A 21,620-nucleotide genomic window follows, 5' to 3' on the forward strand; every position below is an offset into this window, starting at 1 on the left:
CCTGGAAATCAATTATAGTGCATATTTACATCATTGCCAAGAATGTTTTTGAGTTCACTATTAGGTCAGGTGTCATTGAAGACACATGGAATTTGGAAATACAAAGAGTAGTGATGCTGACCTTAAATTAAAGCAGTAACAATGATACTTACCTGCTTATGTTGCACATTTAAATGAGCAAGTTTGAAATACCATTCCAAGTTAAATTTAGACAGGAATCAACATTAAGTTATATTTGGATTTTTTTTTTAAATGGTAGAGACCTGGAAACTTAATGAGTCAACAAATACTAAGTATTGAGAGAGAGAGAGAGAGAGAGAGACAGAATGCTCATTTATTGTTTCTCTTGGCAGATTGATGACAGTGCTTATTTAATTTCTGCCATCATAATAATTAAAATAATTTTGACAAATTTCCCTCTGGGATTCATGCAGTATTTCTATTCTATTGCAAGAAAAAAAAATTGACGGTGTTATTTATTTCATTAAGATCTTTATTATAACAAGATAATATTTTATTAGAAAAAAAAGCATAAAATATACATATCTACATCTTTCAAGGGATATCACTTTCATCTTTCACATATATTATATTTTGTAAATATTTACATAGATTACAATCTCACATGTAGAAGCTGGGACATTTCACATTAGTTGCAAATAAGAGTCAAAGTTCAGACGTTGGCCTGTGCGTCACGACCTGATTTCCATACAGGAGCAGCGTCAGTGGCAGCCGCAGGTTCCCACCACCATGTCATTGTACTGTTTCAACACCACATTCTCGTCCTCGTCGAAGTAGAGCAGGCTGATGGAGTAGAGCTCGTCGGGCACGCAGCAGGGCATCTCCACGCCGTCCACCAGCTTCAGAGCGTTGATGATGGACTGGACGGTGGCGTGGTTCGTGGCCACCATGCTCTGGCCCAGCGGGAAGGAGCAGAAGCCTTTGCAGTAGTAAGCGTTGTAACCCTTGGGGGACACGATCCAGTCCGACCAGCCGATCTCCTCGAAGTCCACAAAGAGGGGACGGCGCTGGCAGTGCGTGGAGCCGCCTTCCTTTCCCGTGGAGCCCAGAGAGCGAGTGCTGCGGGACGGCGAGGCCGCCTGGGGCAGGCTGGAGGTAGTGTCATTCAGATCTGTTGATGGAGTGGAAGGTTTAGCATGTGGAAATATATGAAATATCTTCTTTCGGGCAGGCGTTTTGCCATGAGAACGTGTTGTGCTCTCAGAGTACCAGTTCTTTTTTTTCACTTCCAACCACAAATCAGCAGCTTTATAACAGACACTTACACTAATCTAATAAGTATTTCAAATGTTTTATTAGTGCGAGAAATAATCTCATTATGCCTGTTTTTGTTGTATTGATGAGAAGAGCCTTCTTCTCATCAAGGGCATTTTAGGAAGTTCCAATCTTCTCTGGTATCAGCACTTTATGTTTCCTGCCACTGATGTATTTAAAAGTAATAAAGGTGGACAAAAATCTGACCTGCATTTTTTTGGATAGTGGAGCGACGGCCGTCGTCAGTGAAGAGAACCATCATGGGTTGTTTACTTTGATGGTGGTTGCGTCCCGAAGCGAAGCGGACCAGCTTCTTATCCATCTGTCCTCCTCCCAGGCTCTGAACCACCACGCGGAGCTCGATGTTCCCACCTTCATCCATCATCCAGGAGCTGACCTGCACACGAGGGGTGGGTCGATGGTTAGAGCAGGCTTCATATACCCTCCAGTAGATTTGATAGAGAGAGGTGATGCACTCACTGCTTCTGTGATGTGGAACACCTCCCAGCCTGTGGAGTGGACGGGCATGAGCCGAGAAGCCAATAACTTCTGCTTCTGTGTGCTGTTTTTGTGGCCTCTGGCGACCTGCTGATAAATGCTGACCTATAAGAAACAGGATGAATGTTAATAATTGTTAGAAATAATAGCACGAGGAGAGGATGTAATCCATTGATTTACTTGGGTTCCATACCTGGCAGAAGTGATGCCTGTTCAAGGTTTGTGTTGACTGAGGACGAAGCTTGAAAAGATGAAGCTCAGCAACCAGGATCTTCTCTGTTCTTGCAACTGATGACAAATTGAACCTGAAGTCCACTTGTTCATTGCGTGCTGCAAATGCAAAGCAACCGTTAGGAACCAGAGCAAATGCATTAAAAAAAAAAAAAAAAAAAAAAAAAAAAATCCCAAAACAAAACATGCACAAATCAGAGCTTACATTTGTCAAAGAAACTGCGCACAATGTTGCCCTCCAGGAGATCGGGATCTCTAGTCACGCCGTTCACGTCAGCCACGGTGTTGTACAGGTCCAGCATGTACTGTGGCGGCTGTTTGTGTCCGTGTATGTCAGGGGGGTCCTCCATCCCGAACACCTCCAGGAGCCTCTTGATGGCGGCGGACCGGACCTCCCCGCTCTGCGTCCAGGAAGTCGACGCGTGCTCGCTGGAGTTGTGCAGAGGTCGAGCTGCTGCGCTGCACACGAAGACGACGAGGCCGATGGGAAACAACATTTCCGAGCTGTGAGTAAGTTCCCAGGTGGACGAGCGTCAGGATCCAATTTGGAGTGAATGCCGAGTCGTCGGAGGTCCACTCTTTATATTAAACGCTCTCTGTTCCCCCACCCCCTCTGGTCTCTGGTTAAGAGTAAATATTCTATTTGGTCACAAATGTAAATCAGCAATTGAGCCTATGTAAAGAAAGACTAATGGCAGTGTTACCAAGGTGTGAGCTCCACTGCGGACATTATGCAAGGCCATTGTCTCCATGTCTGGCAATAAAAGTGGGGGGAAAAAAGGATACTCTAAATCATCATCAGGTACTTTGTGTTTTTCCTCGCTATTTTTTCACATTAGAGAGTTAAGCTGCACACCAATACCTGAATCTGAGATCTGTGGCGTTTGGGCGCAACGGGACGTTAACTGCGTTTAATAAAAACAAATCATCTCAATTAATGGGTGCATTGTCTTGGGAGGAAATCACTAACGCGGATAAAGGGGTAAGTGTCGCCCTTGGCACGTCTGATATGTACATAGCTGGAGACCTCACAGTTAGATTGCCATTGAATTTGAAGTTTTATTTAAAGAAGCCCACCCATTTGCCAAACCACCTGCGAAAATGCAGAGATGGTTAGAATCACAAGACTTATGTTTCAGTTTGTTAAAACACCAGAACTCATTTTAAGTTTAACCTTACTTTAAATTGTGGGGCCTGAAAGCAATCAATGATTTGGACAAGTGATTTCTGCTTGATTGTTTTCGAAGGAAACTGAAAGTGCGCACTGTGCCATTTGGCGCCTTTGATCTTTACGCACAATTACGCACGAGCGCAAGACAAACTGTGGCCGAAAAGGGTTAAGAGATCAAAGTTTCTTTTTCATTGCATGTCACCTCAGTGGTAGGCCATAAGCCTTTTTTTTACTTTTAGGTAACAGAAAACTGACAGACATGCTTCGTTTCACACATTGCCATCAACAGAGGGCGCAATTAACTGCTTGCACGTGTGTTTTTCAAAGACAGGTATAAAGTTAATTGATTTTGCTGCCCCCTCCTCCTTTTAAGCGCTTCTTCCAAACTGGGCGCTTGGAACAACACACGCGCAAGAGCTCAGCCAGCTACATAATTCGTGGATAAACGTAAAATTCAAAAATATATTGTCACATTTTCATGATAATTACCAGGGTGGAGGTCACAAGCAGAATTTGACACACCCAATACACATTTACTGTTTTGTCTAATTTAACTATTCATTTGCTTCATAGATAATGTCTATACACAACCACCCTGACGCATAAGGAGGAGCAAACTTAACACTACACACAGATTGTTGTACTACATTTATTTACATAATTTTTTTTTCTTCCCATATATTACATATGATACATCAGTACTTTGTGGGTGAAATAAATTGTTGACAGAGACGGCTGGAAGTCTGTTTAGCTTTGACAAGAGCAGGACGTGATGGAGAGGACTGTCCGGGTCTGTTCATTCTGGTTCTGGAAGCTGTGGCTCTCATAGTCCTGAGGAACACAAGAGCTGGATTGTCTTCCTGACCATAAATGGCAGATTTCTGGATTGGTTGGATTCCTGAGGGGCGAAAAAAATTACCAAAAAGCAATTAAGAATAGACTGGCTTTGTCATGATGACAAATACATTTTTTGTCAGGCGTTTTCCCATACTGGAATTATTCCTGCCAAATATGAATCCACAGTAGTTATACGTTTGAAGAGATTCCACATTTGACTCTTTGCACTCAAATAATAATCAGCCTTTTTCATTGGATGGCCATCACTGCCACTGTGCAGCAACAAATTCATTAGATCTTTTTGTTCTCATACAGTCTTGGCTGTGACAAATGTAAACGCAGAACTGGGATGTAAGCACAAGGTAAAAGAAAGTCAAAATGCCATTTAAAACACATTTATCAGGGTTCGTCATTCCTTTCTGAGGTTGCAATATTAAAGGTTTTGTGTGCAATGAGAAATGCATGATTTGAGTAGTTATTTAGGCTTATTGGTTTTAAAATATCATTAATAAACAATCCAAGAAATGACAGAGATAAATCAGCACAATTTAGTATATTTTAGATTGACGAGGTTTTGCACATAATTATGAGCAGATAAGTCATTATAATTCCTATGAAAGCAGATAAAAGACGGTAGAGGAAAACTAGTCACTACTATAAAGTAAAAATTAACTATTGGAAATCATATTTGAATGCATGTTTGTTCATTGTGATCCCAACTTCAAAGGCCTTACTTCAATGAAATGTGTGATCAATTAGTTAAATCTGCTAAATTATCAGTGTTTTTGGGAGATAATTTGGAAGCGAGTGGCCACCAATTCCCACTTGTTCAGTTCTGTAAAAAATAATTATATCTCTAATAAAAAAAAACAAAAAACAGTATGTCAGTGGGATTTTTCCACTTGTACTACACTGCAAGTGGTGATTCCACAGCAAAATGCCTGAAGGTGCTCCCAAAAGCATGAAGTATTGTAATAAAAATAAAGTAAAGATTTTGCATGCATTATGTACAATAAGTTTAATTTAATTAATAGTTTCTAATTGACATTCAGACTCAAGCAAAGGCTGCATATGGCCAAAGGCTGTTTCATGTCTCAGAGGTAAATTTGGTACTCAAGTAATTAAAGTACAGATATCTGAGAACATAAAGTTCTGTAGAGTTTCTGCTTTGTTTGTTTCCTCCTCTGTTTTGATAACATTGTCGTGTTTTATTGTCACTTTGAATAGGGAGCACTTATAGGAATACTTAAACTCCAAATTAAATAATTTTTTAAGTAAGTTAATGTTTGATCAATGTGGTATTAAACTTTTTCAAGAATAGCGACAAAATGTAATGACAGGGAAGGTTTGAAACAAATATGTTCATTATGAGCTTTGAATTCATTGCGTCACAGTAAAAATATATCAAATCATCATTGATGACCCATTTTTGTTTTTTAAATATCAGAAGAGTTTAAAAAAAAAACTATGCTGGGAAATTGTTTACTCCCAATGACCTCGAATGCAGCATGACAACTAAGAGTATGATCAAGTACACTTTGCTTTACATATAGGATAAAATAATCCCAGGGGGAAAAAAATTGATACGGTATCACGATTGTTTTCAGGAATATTTACTTAAAAAAAAAGTATTTAGAATCCTCACACCAGACCCCGGTGCCAGTGTCTGAAATAATCCGTATAAATGTAATTTAACGGCCAACACTAAAAAATAAAGGACGATTTATTGGAGGAGCATTTGGTGGCAGGAGTGCAGCAGGTGTCAAAGCTGGCGGGCAATTGTTAGGAGAGGGACGCAAGAGGTGTGTGGAGAAAAGGGGGGTGGGGTCTGGCAGCTGGATTCATACATACCTGAGAAGGCATCGGTTTCCTGCAGTGCAGCTTCCCAAACATCTGCCCACATCTATTTCCTGGAGAGAATTAGCAACACAGAGAGAGGGCAATCAGCACACAGCTGCTCACAAATATTGACCCACCTGAGCAGAGAGCAGCTGCCATTGCATGTGGCCTGCGAACTGCGAACTGCTTTCATTCGACACCTGCACGCGCCATTTGTGTTTGTCCTCATCTCACACCTCGGGTGAGGAGACACGGCAGCACTCCGCTGAGAAGTTTCCATGAAAATCTTCCTCCGTTTAATTGTCTTGTTTGTGTAATTGTCACAAGGCTTCTCTTTGTTGTTGGTTGTGCGGACTGGTTTTTTTTTTGTTTTTTTTTGGAAAGAGGTTTATTGAGTGAGGTGATCAGATTTAGTTATGGCCCGCAAACAAGTATATTTAAAGATTTTATGCTATTTTCCAGAACACAAAAGAAACTACAGCTGGAGACGGAAACTGTTCAGTTGCGGTGGAAAGTTTTAGGTTACAAGTTAATGCATCTTTGAAGTACATAAAGTTGGGGCCAGGAACTCTTCGGTCTGTGCATACGCTGGGAATACACATGCAAACACCTCCTAAAGTTGTCGCTCAGCATGCATCGTGCCAGCCAGTGGACTCGCTTGATTAAGTGCTGCTTTTAACACATGTGTCTGATGAATAAAAATGCTATTGTTGCTGGCTGGCGTCCTCCTCCAGCCCGGCTTCGTTCTGCATGGCAAAGCAGGGCTCACAAAGGAGACACTCTTCCAGTCAAGAATGCTAATTGGAAGATGTTTATTGTGCGGGATGAAGCTGAATATGGGAAACCTGTTTGCGGATTGTACTCACTTTGAGCCTCTTCTCTTTGACGCCGTCTGCATGCTGGACCGATTCGTAGAAATAATCCACATGTTTGACCCTGTAGCAGCTTTCCTTCAGCTCGCAGGCCACGACGGTCTGGATCAGCTCCACTTTGTTTGGGGTCTGCACCAAAGCCGAGTCGAACTTAGTGGGCACGCAGGAGAATCCTTCTGTGACCGAGAAGAGAGAAAGTTACACATCAGGTCCAGGATTTAGAGTTCTCATACCGCGAAACATAATATGAAATAGTTCAGATTTGACTCATCTTTGAAGAGATCAACATGAATAGCTATCTGTGCAACAATCCCCTGTTTTTCCACAGAAGTGTTTCGGATTCATTTGTATTTTAAAACTTGAAATGAACATTTTGCAGCATATTGTCTGATTAAAGTTGTATTTTGAGGCTCATAAGCTGTTACCATCTGGTCGACAACAGTGGCAGGACAGTGGTATTTACACATTCAGTTTCTGCTGTTGAACAGATGAATAGCAAAGAAGGATTAGAAGGACCAGATTAGAATTATTGCCATTGTTATTGTATACTTTGACAAATCCAGGCTAGATTCGTACGACGTGTCATATAGTTTAGTAGAATTAAATATTTTTGTGTAGTTATTTTTTTTTAGAAATGTACCTTTTCAGTACTTGTGATTGAGTGCAATTTAAACATGGATTTTGCTTTTGTTCTGGGTGTTTCCTGCAGGTGCTGTGTAAGTCTCCTCACACACACACCTGGGGGTCCTTTGGACCGAGAGCATCCCCCTGCGTCGATGACTGTCTCGTACGGCGTCTTGGCGTAGTAGGTCCTGAGCGCGGGGACGCGTATGCACTGGGTCAGCTTGATTTCACACTGGCACTCCTGGATGACCTCCACCTCGCGGGGTCCCTCGAACAGGAGCACCTGCTCCACACGCATCCCGGTGGGCTCGCACTCCTGGTTCATCCCGCACGACGGCTGCTGGTTCAGCGGCTCCAGGCTCGCCGGGGCAGCCGGCCTGCGCACCCTTGTCTTATGGTGAGAAAAATGATTTGTTGTTATTGTAATGTGACTTAAAACATGCTGAGGTGCTGCAAATTGTGCACTTTTCATTCATTCTTTTTGTATAGACTGACCATCACAAGGCAAATACAGAGACGGGTTAAGGACATTGAAAGTCACTCATACACATGGAAAACATGTAAACTAGACCTGATCACATAATGTACTCATTTAAAGTGAAATGTGCAGAACTAAACTGCTGATAGGAGCATTTTATCGTTTATATGTAGTATTGTAGACTGTAGTGCAATATTAAGGCATTAACTTGTGAAACGGCTTGTGATGGTGTGTATTGTTCATGATGCATATAAGATGGTGAAATCTGTTGTGACTCAGTAACTTGATGAATGAAGCCTCATTAATCCATCACACAGTGACACCGCCCTCCTGTGGCAGCACATGAAAGTTCCACCACCTCCACTTACTTTTTTGCTCTTGAGAAACTCCAACATGGAGGCATGTTTGGAGTAATCCTCCCGAAGCCCTGTTTCATGGGACGGCCTCGTCCTCATCCACCCGCAGTGTGATCTGCACACTCCCACATCGATGCTCACAGGACTCCCAGATATATCTGACGGGATGCATAAAAGTACTTTCGATTTCAACGTGCATGGCAATTTATATCAAAACCCTTCCAGGTATTGAGCGTGCATGTAGTAACAAGTGAGGGGAAAATAAATCTTTCTTTTGCTTTTATAGGATGTTTTTACGAGAAACAAGTTGGTACAAACTGAACACACAGTCACTGGCGGAGGATTTCTTTGACATGTGTCGTCTTACCTTGTCCAATATACACAAAGTGGCTCTGTCTCTTGCAGCACATTCTCTGTGTGAACAGGTTTCTGTGCTCGCCGTGTTTGTTCAACACTCCAGCCACTAGAAAATAAATACAAAGACAAACTTGTTGGACGAGATCAGAAAGGGGATTATTCTGCATGCAAGGGTCTAAAAGTGACAGACGAGTGTGTCGCGTGTACAGGACCCGTCACCCTCGGTTAAGAAATTTGGTCAAGTGTAAATTAAGTTAGTCAGACTCAGGTGTGCGGTAACTAGAAATGTATGTCTGCTTGCTATAGATAGATAGATACTTAATTCCTCACAACAATAACTTTACTGTAATTAAGTAGTATTTTACATCATTTAATCTACATTACTACTTATAAAATCAGAAGTCAGCTCAATCTTGATTAATTTTCAAGCTTTCTGATCTGCATTTTTGCCCACAAGTTTATTCTGACATTTGGTTTATTATCATTTGGTTTAAAAAAAAAAAAAAATGTAATTCATTGTTTTTGCTTTGAATGTAGAAATTTCAAACTGGTAAACTAATGAATGCCTCTGATAAAACAATCTATAAAGATGTAGTTGTATGCCACTGCAGAATGGGAGAAGGGAACATTACTTACAAGTCAAATGGAGGACACACAGCAGGAGAAGGAGAGGTTGCGGTACATCCATGGTTTTAGTCCCTCGGCTGCCGGATCCAGAGTGTCCCTCTCTGCTCTCTGCTGCTTCAGATATTTATATGGGAGCCAGCCTCGGCCCCAAATGTCACCCAAAGAAAGGCCTCAAAGGCAGTGTGAAGTCAGAAAAAGCGAGAGCTAATCAGATTTTCATGTGTAATGCCTCTCAGGCCGCTGTGACTTCAAAGGCGGTGTGTGGAGCTCCTTTGTCTGTCCTGCTGAGGAACCCTGCGACTCGAGTGTGTCCACCAGGCCCAGATCACACTAATGAAGGGCCTAAATAGTCCTGAGCTGTTAAAGTGTCGCTCATACAAAGGCATTAATCATCTTTTATCTCAGTGGGAAGGTGTTTAGCACCTCGGAGTTAAAACAAGACCCGGCCTAAACACATAAACAACACCAGCATGGGGGCCTGAGACCCCCCACCCCCACCCAAATAACTTCACCACCTTTTTTTTCTCTTAGCATGGCACCAAATGGTCCAACCTCTCTGAACTACCTCTAAAACCTCTTTTACAATACTTCAGTTCAGGTTGAGGTTAGTTTACAAAAGAATACAAGCAAGTGTCCTCATGTATCATTTTATTTCTTGTAATTATAGTAAAGATTTCCCCGTCTTCTACTTCACTTCGAAGGCATTAGTGCTTCTCTGATGTGTTAATGTGATATCCTCATTTTCCCCGGTATCATGAAAACTTTGTTCAGGGAGCCATCGCTCAGACAATCTAATGAAGCAGATGCCAGTCGGTTCTTGTTGGTTGATTTCATTAAATTCCATCAAATCTACTGTCTCAGTCTGAGTATACTCATTAAATGACTGTTTAACAGAATTGTATATTTATATAGTACAGGATATAGGATTTTTTAAATCTTTTCTTTTCTAAATTATTAATAGATTTTATTAAAGGTGGATATTGTACAGATTTTTTTCTGTTAACCATTAGGTGGATGGGGTTAACAATTAATATTGCCTATGTTTTGCTTATATGTGTATATATATATATATATATATATATATGTGTGTGTCAAATATTCAAAACAAACTGGCATTGTATATCCTTTCATGTAAGAAATTGTATTTTATAGCATGTAATTGGAGGAAAATAACAAAAACATGTACATCTATTTAACCTGCAGCGATATGTTCTATACATGAATGTATCAAAACAGTACAACATGTATGTGTGTCTGTTATACAATTTTAATAGTACAACATCATTTCAATTGATCCAAGTTGTCCATATTTGCACATTTTGAAAACTGAGACTTGCCATCAAATCTGTCCTTTATTTATTTGTCACCTTGAGAATGAATAATGAAAAGAACCTCTACATGATGGGCAAAGGTGGCTTATATTAAAAACTGGAAGATTGGCGAGATGAGAGGACGTCGTCGTTTTCTGATCTCAAAAGCTGTTCGTGTTTTTTGTGGAGAAAAGATCACTGCCAAGTAAAAATTAAAGTCTGAAGCAACATCACCAGAGAAGTTCAAACCAAAACGTATTGATACGAAGCAGGACTGAAGTCAACTTATAATGAAAGTGATCAATATCTTTCTGCATTTTACCCATAGTCAACCTTAACTGTAAGTACAGGCAATGACCTGGGGTATGGGTTGGGTCATGACGGGACATAGCAAGTTGTAAACATCCACTGACAAGCATGCTTATTACATTAAGTTTATTTATGTAATTTATGTACATTCATCAGCAATCTTTACTGATTTAATCACAAATGTTTCCACATAATTCCAGACTTTGCTTTACTTGTTTATGAGACGTTACACTTTTGTTTTTTTTGTTTTTTTTCAGGTCAAACATAACCTACATCTTAATTTATTTATAGAACTGACTCTAAAGGTCTTTTTCAGCAGGAAAAAAAGACAAATCAGAATAATGGCCTTCACGCATCTCATAGACAACTTTACAATGAAATTCAATCTCTTGTCAAGCCATTGCAACCATTGTCTTTTTTTCCCTGAAAAATATTTTTGTTTAAACTTTTCATACAGCTACAAATTATGATATAAATCACTGAATAATGTTGCTGTTTTATGCCAAACCTGCTCCTTGTTATAACCTGTGCCAATCTGGATTAAATCAAACAGTGATAATTGGTATACATTCAGATGTCGATTCCCAAACCTCCAAAACAAACATTACAAACTCAATCAATAGGTCAATTACAGATGCAGTCAAATATACCAAAAAATTATAATTTCGTTCATCAGTTTCATCTAACCCTTTAACATAGTTAATCAAGTGCATCCATATCCATTCTAATGGTGACCTTGACAAAAGCTGCCCCATTTATTACTTGGCAGTTAAGTCTATAATTTGTGCTTCTACACAGTTTCATGCCGTAGATATAATTGTCTTGAAGTCTCTCTTCCATCTCCATTAAACCTTTCCTTTACTGGACGGCTTTACTCCGGCGCCACACGTGCTGAGATGATGGGATTACAGTGAGTCACTTCGACATGAACCAACGGCTTATGCGCGATGACTGTCTCTCTGTGCAGTCTGGGTGGGAAGAGGTTTGTCGGGTGGCAGACATCAGTGTGTCTGTCTGGTGTCATGGTCAATGTCTGGGTCACTGCTGTCCAGACTGATGAATAGACACTTATTAACCCTTCGTGTCAATGAGTGACCATTTTTGAGGTTGGACACTGACAAGAAGTCAGTGTCCAACGGGACTCTGTTCAGGAGAGTCAAACTGAATCATTCAGGTCTTCATAGACTTTTTGTTTTGTGTTCTGGTGTGCAGCCATACTAGAACAGTGGCCACCTATAAACTGTTCCCACAATGTTGGGAGCATGAAATTGTCCATAATGTCTTGGTATGCTGAAGCTTTCAGAGTTCCTTTCACTGGACCGAAGGGGTCAAAAAACAAACCCACACCACAACCCACCCCTCCACCAAAACTGTTCACTCCGAACACCCCAATTCAAAGATTTGGATAGCTAAGCAAATAGTTTTGGCAATATAATGCATATATAACCTTTGCATGTTGCAACCTTGCAGCAGGCAACCGACCCCTCAACAGCGCAGTGATTGTAATATAGGTTGCATAGGTAATCTCATCAATGTCCTGTGCAAGGACCTGTATCCAGGTGTTCATGTCTAGGTGTTAAAGCAGCTTGTAAAGCTGGTATCTGTCTGCATGGGAGGAGTCCAACACGGAGGGATTAACGAGTGTTGTGTTGTAGTGGTGGATTATGTGCAGGTGACAACCATGCAGCATAACTGAGGAGCGCTGTTGATAGAGGCGAGCATCTGTACAGGCAGCAGATTATCCAAGCAAGAAACAACTCTGAGCGTTATTCCCGATGCCTGCAGATGGTTTTGAATTCATGTCATGCTCCTTATATTTGGTCACAAGATTTTCCTGCTTAGGTGCATTTTTGCAAATTGGTTTTCTTGGTAATTGGCCACCTTCGCTTTTTGTAAAATTTGGAAAAGAACGGCGGCAAAGAAAAAAAGAGAGGAAGGATGTATTCAAACAACAGAAACAATCAAGTCAACACCGAGAGGAGTAAGAAGAACATAAAAGGGAAGACATGTGAGTAAACTTTGATTTTATCGACACAATTCAAAACGTTCTAGACTAGATTAAACCTATATTCATGAAATGATCATTCCAAGGAATTCTGATGTATTTTTGTTCGATCTCAGGGGCTCACTTGAGGATAACGCAGCGCCAAGAAGAAATCTTCGCTCTGAACTCGACGCCTGTGGGACAAAATGTGGAGAAAAATGTGGAGAAAAATGGGAACGTGACGGAAGACGAAGAGGCAACGCAGCGCACGCCGTTCGGGAAGGCCTTGTACGACCTGACTCATTCGGAGAAGGTGATGGATGACCTGACGTTCAGACGAAGAGTGGGCCTTTACGAGCTGCGGGGGGAGATCGGCTCCGGAAACTTCTCCCAGGTTAGGTTGGGAATACATGACCTGACCAAAGGTGAGGATGCTTTGCTTTTGTTTTCCTTTGTATTTTCACAGCGCCGGCAGTTTAATATAAGTTTAATAAAAGCATGGCTCAAGCCATAAATCCATGACTATAGTACAGAAAATAGAGAATTTCAATTGTTTTATGCTGTGACTGTATAAAAAATAGACATTTTCAATGTTATTCTATATTGTTTAGATGCACCTGTACCGCTATAATTAAAGAAATAGTGCAATATAAGCAGGTTTAATCCATGTGTGTGTAATTTACTTGTATATTGTAACTTTTGGAATATAATTCTGAAATAAAAAGTAGTAATTCGGTTTAAAGTAAAGGTTCGTGTCTCTGGATTCCCTCCAGGTAAGACAAGCTGCTTAATAAAGTAAGCCACGCTCGTTTTGATTCCTAGGATATTAGGTCTCATATCAAATGTATTTTTCCATTTACAAGGCATGAAAATGAACAAATGTTAGTCCCAAATGTAAATAATGTGGATATTTCTGTTAGACTATTTAGGGGGAAAAAGAATATTTCCACATACATGATTATGATAAGTGTTGCATATCATTATTGCTGTAAATGCTCCTTTTCATTTCCAATTAAATGTAAAATTTACATGCAAAACAATTAATGCTTGTTAAAATCAAATAAAAACTGTTTTCTGCCTGATCCACTTGTTAGATGGAGGCATTCTGCTTTACAATAACCGCACAGACATCAGTTGGAGCTCGTGGGAGACACCTGAGTCGGCATTTTGCAGGATGTAATTCCAGTCTGGGTCGTTCCAGATGTCAGAAGACATAAGTAATCTCATCAGACAGTAATCCCCGCTGCTGCTCTCAGGCCTCACAGCTCACCCGGCTCTGTGTGTCTCATGACATACTCGGTTTAATAAAAGGCGTAGATCAAAGTGCAAAGACGGGGAAAAAACAACAAAAAGGGCAGAGGGGGAATTTAATTTTAGAGGCAATAAAAACAAGCTGTGTGTGTCTGTTTCTCATTGCCTCACCACTTTTGCCTGTGTCTGTCTTTGCCCGACAGAGAGAGTGGCTGTCAAAATCCTGGATAAGGTTCGTCTGGACAAGCAGTCTCAGGCTCTTTTTGCCTCCGAGATCTCCTGCATGGAGAGGCTGACTCACCCCAACATAGTGCGCCTGTACGAAGTGGTGGAAACATTAAAGAGGCTCTACCTGGTGATGGAGTATGCCAGCGGAGGAGAGCTGTTCTCCCGCATCACCACTAGAGGGCGTCTGTCGGACCTGGAGAGCAAGCTGGTGTTCTCACAGGTCCTTTCAGCTGTCAGATACATGGTAAGATAACGTTAAAAGAAATTTTTATTTTTTTTTAATCCCTTTACATTGAGATAAAGATCTGTTTTGTAAGGGAACATTACAACTGTTTACCCCAGTTCAAAGCTCCAATTACGAGACAAAGTAAACCCACATTACATGTCAACAAGCATCAGAATAAACATGCTCCATTCGTCTTTTGGCAGATTTCTTATGATACTACTTGATATGAATGTTTGAAATTTCTCTACGGCTCTGGTACAGAGTACATTCCTTCTAGTTAGCTTGGAAGTTATTTTGAAGACAAGTGTATAGTTTGTAAGTCCAACTCATTAAATTGGGGATGTTTAACTTTGATTATTGTGAGGAATACTTAAATGTAAACCTCAATACCAGAGGACCAAATTACAATGAAGCAAATCCACCACATGAATCTGTGAGAATCATGTAAGTTAATTTAATTAAAAAAAAATTTTTTTTGAATAATTATTGTATGTCTCTAATTGTTTCTAATTCTGTCTAATTTGGGTTGGGTTTTTTTTTTGCCAAATGAACCCAGAAATTTGGCATAATTTTGATTGACATCTGCTTAAAATAACAATGTTCCTCACATTATTTATGAAAGCAGTAAATTATTAATATTTGGAAATGAAATTGGCTCGCTGGCTGCAAAGCTTCCTCATGTCTGCACTCGATCACAGTGAGTACAGAAATGTCTCAGAAACTTTGCTATGAGTTTTAGAGGAGGATTGTGAACTTTTCATTTTGTTGCCAAATTAAACAAAATAAACTTTAAAATCATGGTAGTAAAGACTGATTTATTTAAGTGCTACATTTTAAATAAAAGCAATTTTAGATTGATCACTTTTAAATGTCGTGCATGTTTCACGTACAATATAATCAGCTAAATCGCTATATTAAATAATAATGTGAAAATGTAGGTACACTAATCTAACACTCTTTATTTTGTCTTTGTTCTTCTTCCAGCATGATAATAATATTGTCCACAGGGACCTGAAGGCTGAAAATGTCTTCTACACCAGCACTTACTGCATCAAAGTGGGGGATTTTGGTTTTAGTACACGCTGCTGCCCCGGCGACATCCTCTGCACTTTCTGCGGCTCTCCGCCCTACGCAGCCCCCGAGCTGTTCAAAGAAAAGGGCTACGTCGGTCAGTACGCAGACATTTGGGCGATGGGGATTTTGCTGTACTTCATGGTGACGGCCACCATGCCTTTCAAAGCTACAAACACAGGCAGGCTGAAGTGTTGTATACTCCAGGGCTCTTATGCCATCCCCCCGTACGTACCTCCATCCTGCCAGGAGATCATAAAGGGCCTCCTGAGGCCGGTTCCTGTCGATCGCCTGTCCGTGTCAAAGATCATGACCAGCGAGTGGATGAGAGGCATTGAGTATCCCCAGGCCTACCCTTCCTGTAGACCCACGCCCTCTCATCTGATTGAGCCCGACAATAGTCTTACGTCGGAGGAACTAAACGTGAAGGCCGTGCTGGAGGATCTGGGCATCACCGAGATCCATCTTCTCAACAACAACCTGGACCTGAGGAGTCCCATCACTGGGGCGTATCGGATTCTGCTCCACCGAATCCAGAAAAGGAGATCCGTGGAAGCTGTCGGTTACATCCAGACCTGCAGCGGAGAGTCCCAGAACAGAGCCAGGAGGAGGGCTGGCTCAGATGGTTTCCTGAACACACACAAAACTGTGGTTTGTATCATCATGTAATGAAGTTCACCTTTTAAAGTGATCATGATGATCAATGCGTAACTGTGCAATAAGTATTGAACCACGCGTGACAACAAGTTCAAGTGAAAACGTTGAATTTTCATCACATTTTGGGTATCCATTTACACAACTGAAAATGCAACTTTTTGAATACGGTTTCCAAGATGGACTTTTTCACTCCATCTTTATGGAAAATGGGGAAGAATGTAATTTTTCTGAAACACTGATGCTGCATATGTGCACCATGGCCAAAGGAAAGAGTTATTCTGCACATGCTCAGTAGATGGAAAATAACAACAGTGTTTCTTCCAGACTGTCATGTCTCCGAGTCCATATTGTTCTGGGACCTGGTAGTTTTATAGTGAACAGTGCAATAACAAACCAACTTGGTCGTCCGTCCATACAAATGTCACTGCACTCCCATTGATAATGTTTATAGCATATTGTGCTCTGCGTGCATGTGTCTGTGAGTGGTTTCGTCACAAAACAAATGGCACTGACTAGTGGCCCAACATGAAAACTACACCCTCGTTAGCATTTCTGGAGTTTCCGCTTAAACGTACATTGATTTTAAAAACATTGCCATGTAAATGCAAAACTTTTCTGAAACAAAAACGATGCATTTTCACTTGAAATGTTGTCATGTAAACGGGTCCTCAGTAAAACATGGACGTGTCCATGCATATACCTTTATCTCAGATTAGCACAGGGATGTATTTTGATATTTATGCGTCGCTGATTAAATGAGACCGAGAAGCATTCGCCTCAGTAAAACATGGTGAATGTTGTGTATTCACCACACAACAGCATTATCAAAAGCAGTTGCACTATTTGGGGGAAAATGCCATTATGCAAGAGCCGTGTTGTTGTCACATGTGGTTTCCAGAAGTGCAGAACATAGTTTCAAGTTAAAATCTGGCTGTGAAAAGCTGTGTCTCATGAGATCTAATCTGCCGGAACACACACTGTGACACTCTTGGCACTCCTTGTTCCACTAAAATAACACCCAGTGTTTTTACAGTGTGAGCTGCATTTAAACCAAGTGACAAAAATTCCCCATGATGGCTGATGTTCCTTTAGGGAAAAAAATACACTTTTTTTTTTTAATTAACCAGTAAAAGAAAACATGATCCAACAGTTTACATACTGTTCTTTTGGTGCCGAGTTCTGTAAGATGATCCCAAGAAGTGCAAAGTCTAATCAAATCTGGCAGTTTTTTTTTTAACATGCAACCAACAAATTAGAGAATGTACTGTAATGAGTAAACAGTACAGTTGACTTGTTTCTTGACATTAAAATGTGATAAACAAGGACGTATGTAAGCACAAACTGCTAATCCAAAATATCTGACGAATGTCTGCACAAAATTAAAATATCTTTTTCATAACAAGTATTTATTTGACATGTTTTGTCTGATAAATTAATATCGAGATATCTGTGATGCTGCCATGACTATCTTGCTGCTGTCAATCAATCAATTTGTAAAAAAGGTGCATCATGCAACAGCTATAGGAGAAATATCTGGGACTTTCGCTGTGTTTTACACCACAAGGTATTGTTAAAATCAGCCGTATAATCAGATTATATTCATTAAATGCTTGTTTTTTCATCATGTATATTTTGCCACAACAAAGAAAAAATGTCCAAATTTAAATTGAATGCTTATTGTGGCCCTTTTTTTTTAACCAGCCTCGTCTACTTGAGATGAAATAAGGCTGCATGTGGCCCGTGAACCAAAATGTGTTTTGACCGTAAATTATAGTTTTCTAAAAAAAAAAAGTAAGTTTATACTGGCAATATTGTAAAGAAAGAAAAAAGTTTTCTATTTACGCTTTTAACCGAAGGACTAAATAAGCCAGTGATAAAATCATCTGATAATAAATAATGACACTCAGTAAAGTCAAAATGTACCTGAGGGCACATAGGGTACTATTTAATAGATTGACTTCACTGCACTCACTGCTCGTGGTGAAACCAAGTTGCTGTGGTGACCTGTTTTTGTAATCTCATGTATCCTGGCAATAAAAATGTCATTTCCAAATGACTTTGTGAAGCGCCCTGTTTTACAACTACTTTCATCTATGTGTATCGTCAAACATTGGCACCAAACAACTTATAAAGGTGGCAAAAGACGCAACTGGAATAAAAACCATCTCTCTGAATTCATTCAACCTTTTTTTTTTTAAAGCCTGTGTAATACAGCAGTTGTGTCTTCTTTTCTTTTTGTGTGTTTAAAGCTTTAATTTTCTGTAATGTCAGTTTTGATTAAAAAAAAAAAAATAGGCTGAACTGTCTATGCTGCTAATTTGCTCCATTTCTTTCCTGCTCTTGTGCCCCAAAAAACAAAGCACAGCACATTTCTCAGCATTGTTGTAACATAAACAAAAGAAACAAGGCTTTAACTTTAAAACCCTCTGAAATCAACTGAAGGTGGTTTAGTAGTATTACTCATATTGCTTTTGGATGCCTCTCAAAACCTTTATTGCTATTGATGTCTTTATAATAATAAAGCATTTGTCAGACTATGAATCACTTTTGCCCGGCAGCAAATTTGGCACCATATAAAAACACTTTGGTGCGTGCATTTACTGCATAGAAACCTTGATTGCCCTACTTTTTTGTGTAGAGTGCAGGAGCTGGTGTTGCTCAATCAAGACATTTCTCCAACCAAACAGTTTGCAAAAGGTTTGCAAAGACGAAACCTTTTGGAAGTCACCTATGTCTGAAAGTCATCAATCACGTTGGAAAATGGAAAACTGTGCGTGCCACTGGGAGATTTTTATCAGCTGCAAGCCCTGGCAGTTCCTGTGAAGGTCCGTGAAGATGAGATGGAAAATATAGATCAGAGTTTGCATCCAGCACAGTGTCAGCCCTGATCGGGTTGTGAATCACTTTCACAGCTACTTAAGTCTTTCTTTCTTTCTGTGCAGTTATTGTACATGGACGTTGTGTTTTACAATCCTTTTTTTTTTTTTTTTTTAATCTCAGAAGTTGGTTAGTCAAGCTAAAGAAAGACTTCATTGCAATACTGGAAAATAGAATGGAACAATGACAACTGCCATATTTTCTGGACTATTCCCACAAAATTTAAAAGCAGACTAATGAAGAGGTAGTGTGTTGCTTGAGTTGGATTTATTAATACCAGATATGATTGTATTGTTTTATTGTAACATTTTAGCAGATGTGTGGGAATAGAGCATTTAAGAGGTTTGATGGAAAATCGGATGAGGTAGGAATGGAACAGCCTCATTAAACCTCCAGGAAAGATTTTAGCTGACGTTGGATATTAAAATTATTGCCATAATATGTAGTTTTATGTCGATGTGGGAATAACCCTAGATTTTTTAAAACTATACTTTTAGGAAAATGAAAGCTAATTAAAGTGTGAACTCATTATTTTCAAATTTGTAATATTGTATGGGAAAAAAATCAGACCTACTTAAAAATATTTTTAATTGTGTGAAGCTGTGAATCCGTCTGTCTTGATCAAGACTGAGGGGCACTGGATCAAATCCCAGCTAACAATGGCTGAAGGCTGGACCAACCACTAAAATCTAAAGAAAATGCATTTTAGGTTGAATGTAAGTTCAAACATTAAAAAAAAGTTTTCCATGATTGAAAAGTTAAATTCTTTTATTCGCACAAATATATGGTCATACACCTCGTATACAAATGTAAGCAAATATTGTCTTTCTCAGAGATTTCAGAAATTAGAAGACTTTTTTTCTTTTCTATTTGCCCACAAACAAAGAAAAATAACACTTAATACTACATAAAGATTCACAGAAGAAATGTCGACTCCAAATGCTACATGAAGATGTTATATTATGCACTCCATCACCTATTATGTAATTGAACAGCTTTAACAAAGGTAAGACAGACATTTTCATCCAAGCACTCAATGGATTTCTATGTGCGGTTGCCACTCAACTTCAAGAGTCCAAGCCTGCAAAAAAACCACAAAAAAAACAAATGCTTTCTGCTGCAACATTGCACAAGCATCTGACCCTTAATTCAGTCCAGAGTGAAAGCAAAAGTATTGCTACAAGAGTGTCCTTGTTTGTAGACTTCCCTTGCTTTCCTGTAAGATGATATAAAGCAGTAATAAATGTTCTTTTTGATAAGATTGCGGAGGACGGAGAGATGTTCCTGGAAGTCTCAGTTTACTATATGTGGATGATTCTGTGAAGAACAAAAAAAAAAACCCATTAAGTATCACTTCATTCTTTTTTAAAACCTCAGTGAAACCTCTTCAGTCAATACCTTCCTGTTGGTCCGGGTTCTGTCATTTCTTGCCTCCCTCTCGTCAATCCTGTTCATCAGATTCTTCACCCAATGCTCTTGGGGGTCTGCGCAGAACTCGCGGCCCCTCCTCATGGTGAAGCTGGAGGTCCATTGAAACCGTCAGATTTTCACTTTCAGACGTGACAACACCAAGAATTAAAAACTGCGCTCTGGGAAACTCACATTACAGCATGAAGGTTGCAGCCTCCATCTGCCGTCTGCCTTCTGTACTCGACTGCGTGTTTCTGAGTCTTGTGGCTCAATTTCTTCACGTATTTCAGGCAGCAGTCCTCGTAGGAAACTGAAAAAAAAGAGCAAACAGTCCAATGTAGATTGGTGCCGCCATACGCTTTGTACAACGTGTGCAGCATCAGCATAAACCACTGAGACAATAAGGCAATCGATTGATGTAACCGAAGCAATCAGGAAATCATTTATCTAAACCACACAAAATAATAAAACATCCTAATCCCTTGTTTTTATATGCGTTAATGCAGCTTTCTTCAGCGTATGTTTCTCCTCTGATGCCTCACCTTGTGCCAGTGCAAGGCAGAGGCAAGAAAGGATGAGCAGAAAGAAAGGTGTGCTGAACCGCATGGTGAAGTCTGAAGTGGCAGCACTGTGGGAAAAACGACAGAGGACGAATTGAGAACTTTTGTTTTTCGGCCTTATCGCTCACATGTCATTATAGCTCGGCTCCTTCCTCATTCACACCTGAAACTTTGGACCCTGAAGCAGACCTGTGTGCTGTTTATATACTTGAAACGGTTTCAACTCGGCTTCCAAAATTAATTACAAGCTTTATTTCAGTCTTGCATTCCATTTTGACTATAGCATTTGATGCAAATCATTTAATTACAATTACTTTTTAATAGTTATTTTGAATTAATGTATATTATTCGATATGGAAATAAGCTTTAAATCCACCATCATTGCCTAAATATGCAACTTCATTAAAGTTTAATCTGAAATACTCTAAATAAAAATCCACAAAAAATGACCTACCAGTATTGAACTTAACGCAGAATGAAAAGTCATTAAAAAAAAAAAGTTCATGTAAAAACAGAGTTTTAAACACAATGAGGGGTTTCTCACCTCCGTCGATGCAGCTGCTGCTTGAAGA

At 39.9% G+C, this 21,620-nt stretch overlaps 3 protein-coding genes across 3 annotated transcripts; 1 reads left to right on the forward strand and 2 right to left on the reverse strand.

Annotated features, from left to right (window-relative positions):
• Positions 1–722: 722 nt before the first annotated feature.
• admp (anti-dorsalizing morphogenic protein) lies at positions 723–2,501 on the reverse strand (the record flags this gene model as incomplete). The annotated part of the gene is made up of 5 exons (XM_080502981.1): positions 723–1,132; positions 1,483–1,672; positions 1,756–1,878; positions 1,967–2,103; positions 2,210–2,501. 5 exons carry the CDS (start codon positions 2,499–2,501, stop codon positions 723–725), a joined length of 1,152 nt encoding a protein of 383 aa, XP_080359107.1.
• A 10,221-nt stretch (positions 2,502–12,722) lies between these two features.
• LOC308135108 (serine/threonine-protein kinase NIM1-like) lies at positions 12,723–16,213 on the forward strand (the record flags this gene model as incomplete). Its single annotated transcript, XM_080502982.1, has 4 exons — positions 12,723–12,792; positions 12,906–13,193; positions 14,223–14,491; positions 15,458–16,213. 4 exons carry the CDS (start codon positions 12,723–12,725, stop codon positions 16,211–16,213), a joined length of 1,383 nt encoding a protein of 460 aa, XP_080359108.1.
• Positions 16,214–19,828: 3,615 nt separating this feature from the next.
• Positions 19,829–21,620, reverse strand: ccl25a (chemokine (C-C motif) ligand 25a). Its single transcript, XM_080502844.1, has 5 exons — positions 21,593–21,620; positions 21,031–21,116; positions 20,681–20,798; positions 20,477–20,597; positions 19,829–20,395 (listed from the first exon to the last, which is right to left on the reverse strand). Exons 2-5 carry the CDS (start codon positions 21,092–21,094, stop codon positions 20,372–20,374), a joined length of 327 nt encoding a protein of 108 aa, XP_080358970.1. The 5' UTR covers positions 21,095–21,116; positions 21,593–21,620; the 3' UTR covers positions 19,829–20,371.

This window comes from Blennius ocellaris (assembly GCF_963422515.1).
Source record: "Blennius ocellaris genome assembly, chromosome: 10".
Lineage (NCBI taxonomy): Eukaryota > Metazoa > Chordata > Actinopteri > Blenniiformes > Blenniidae > Blennius > Blennius ocellaris.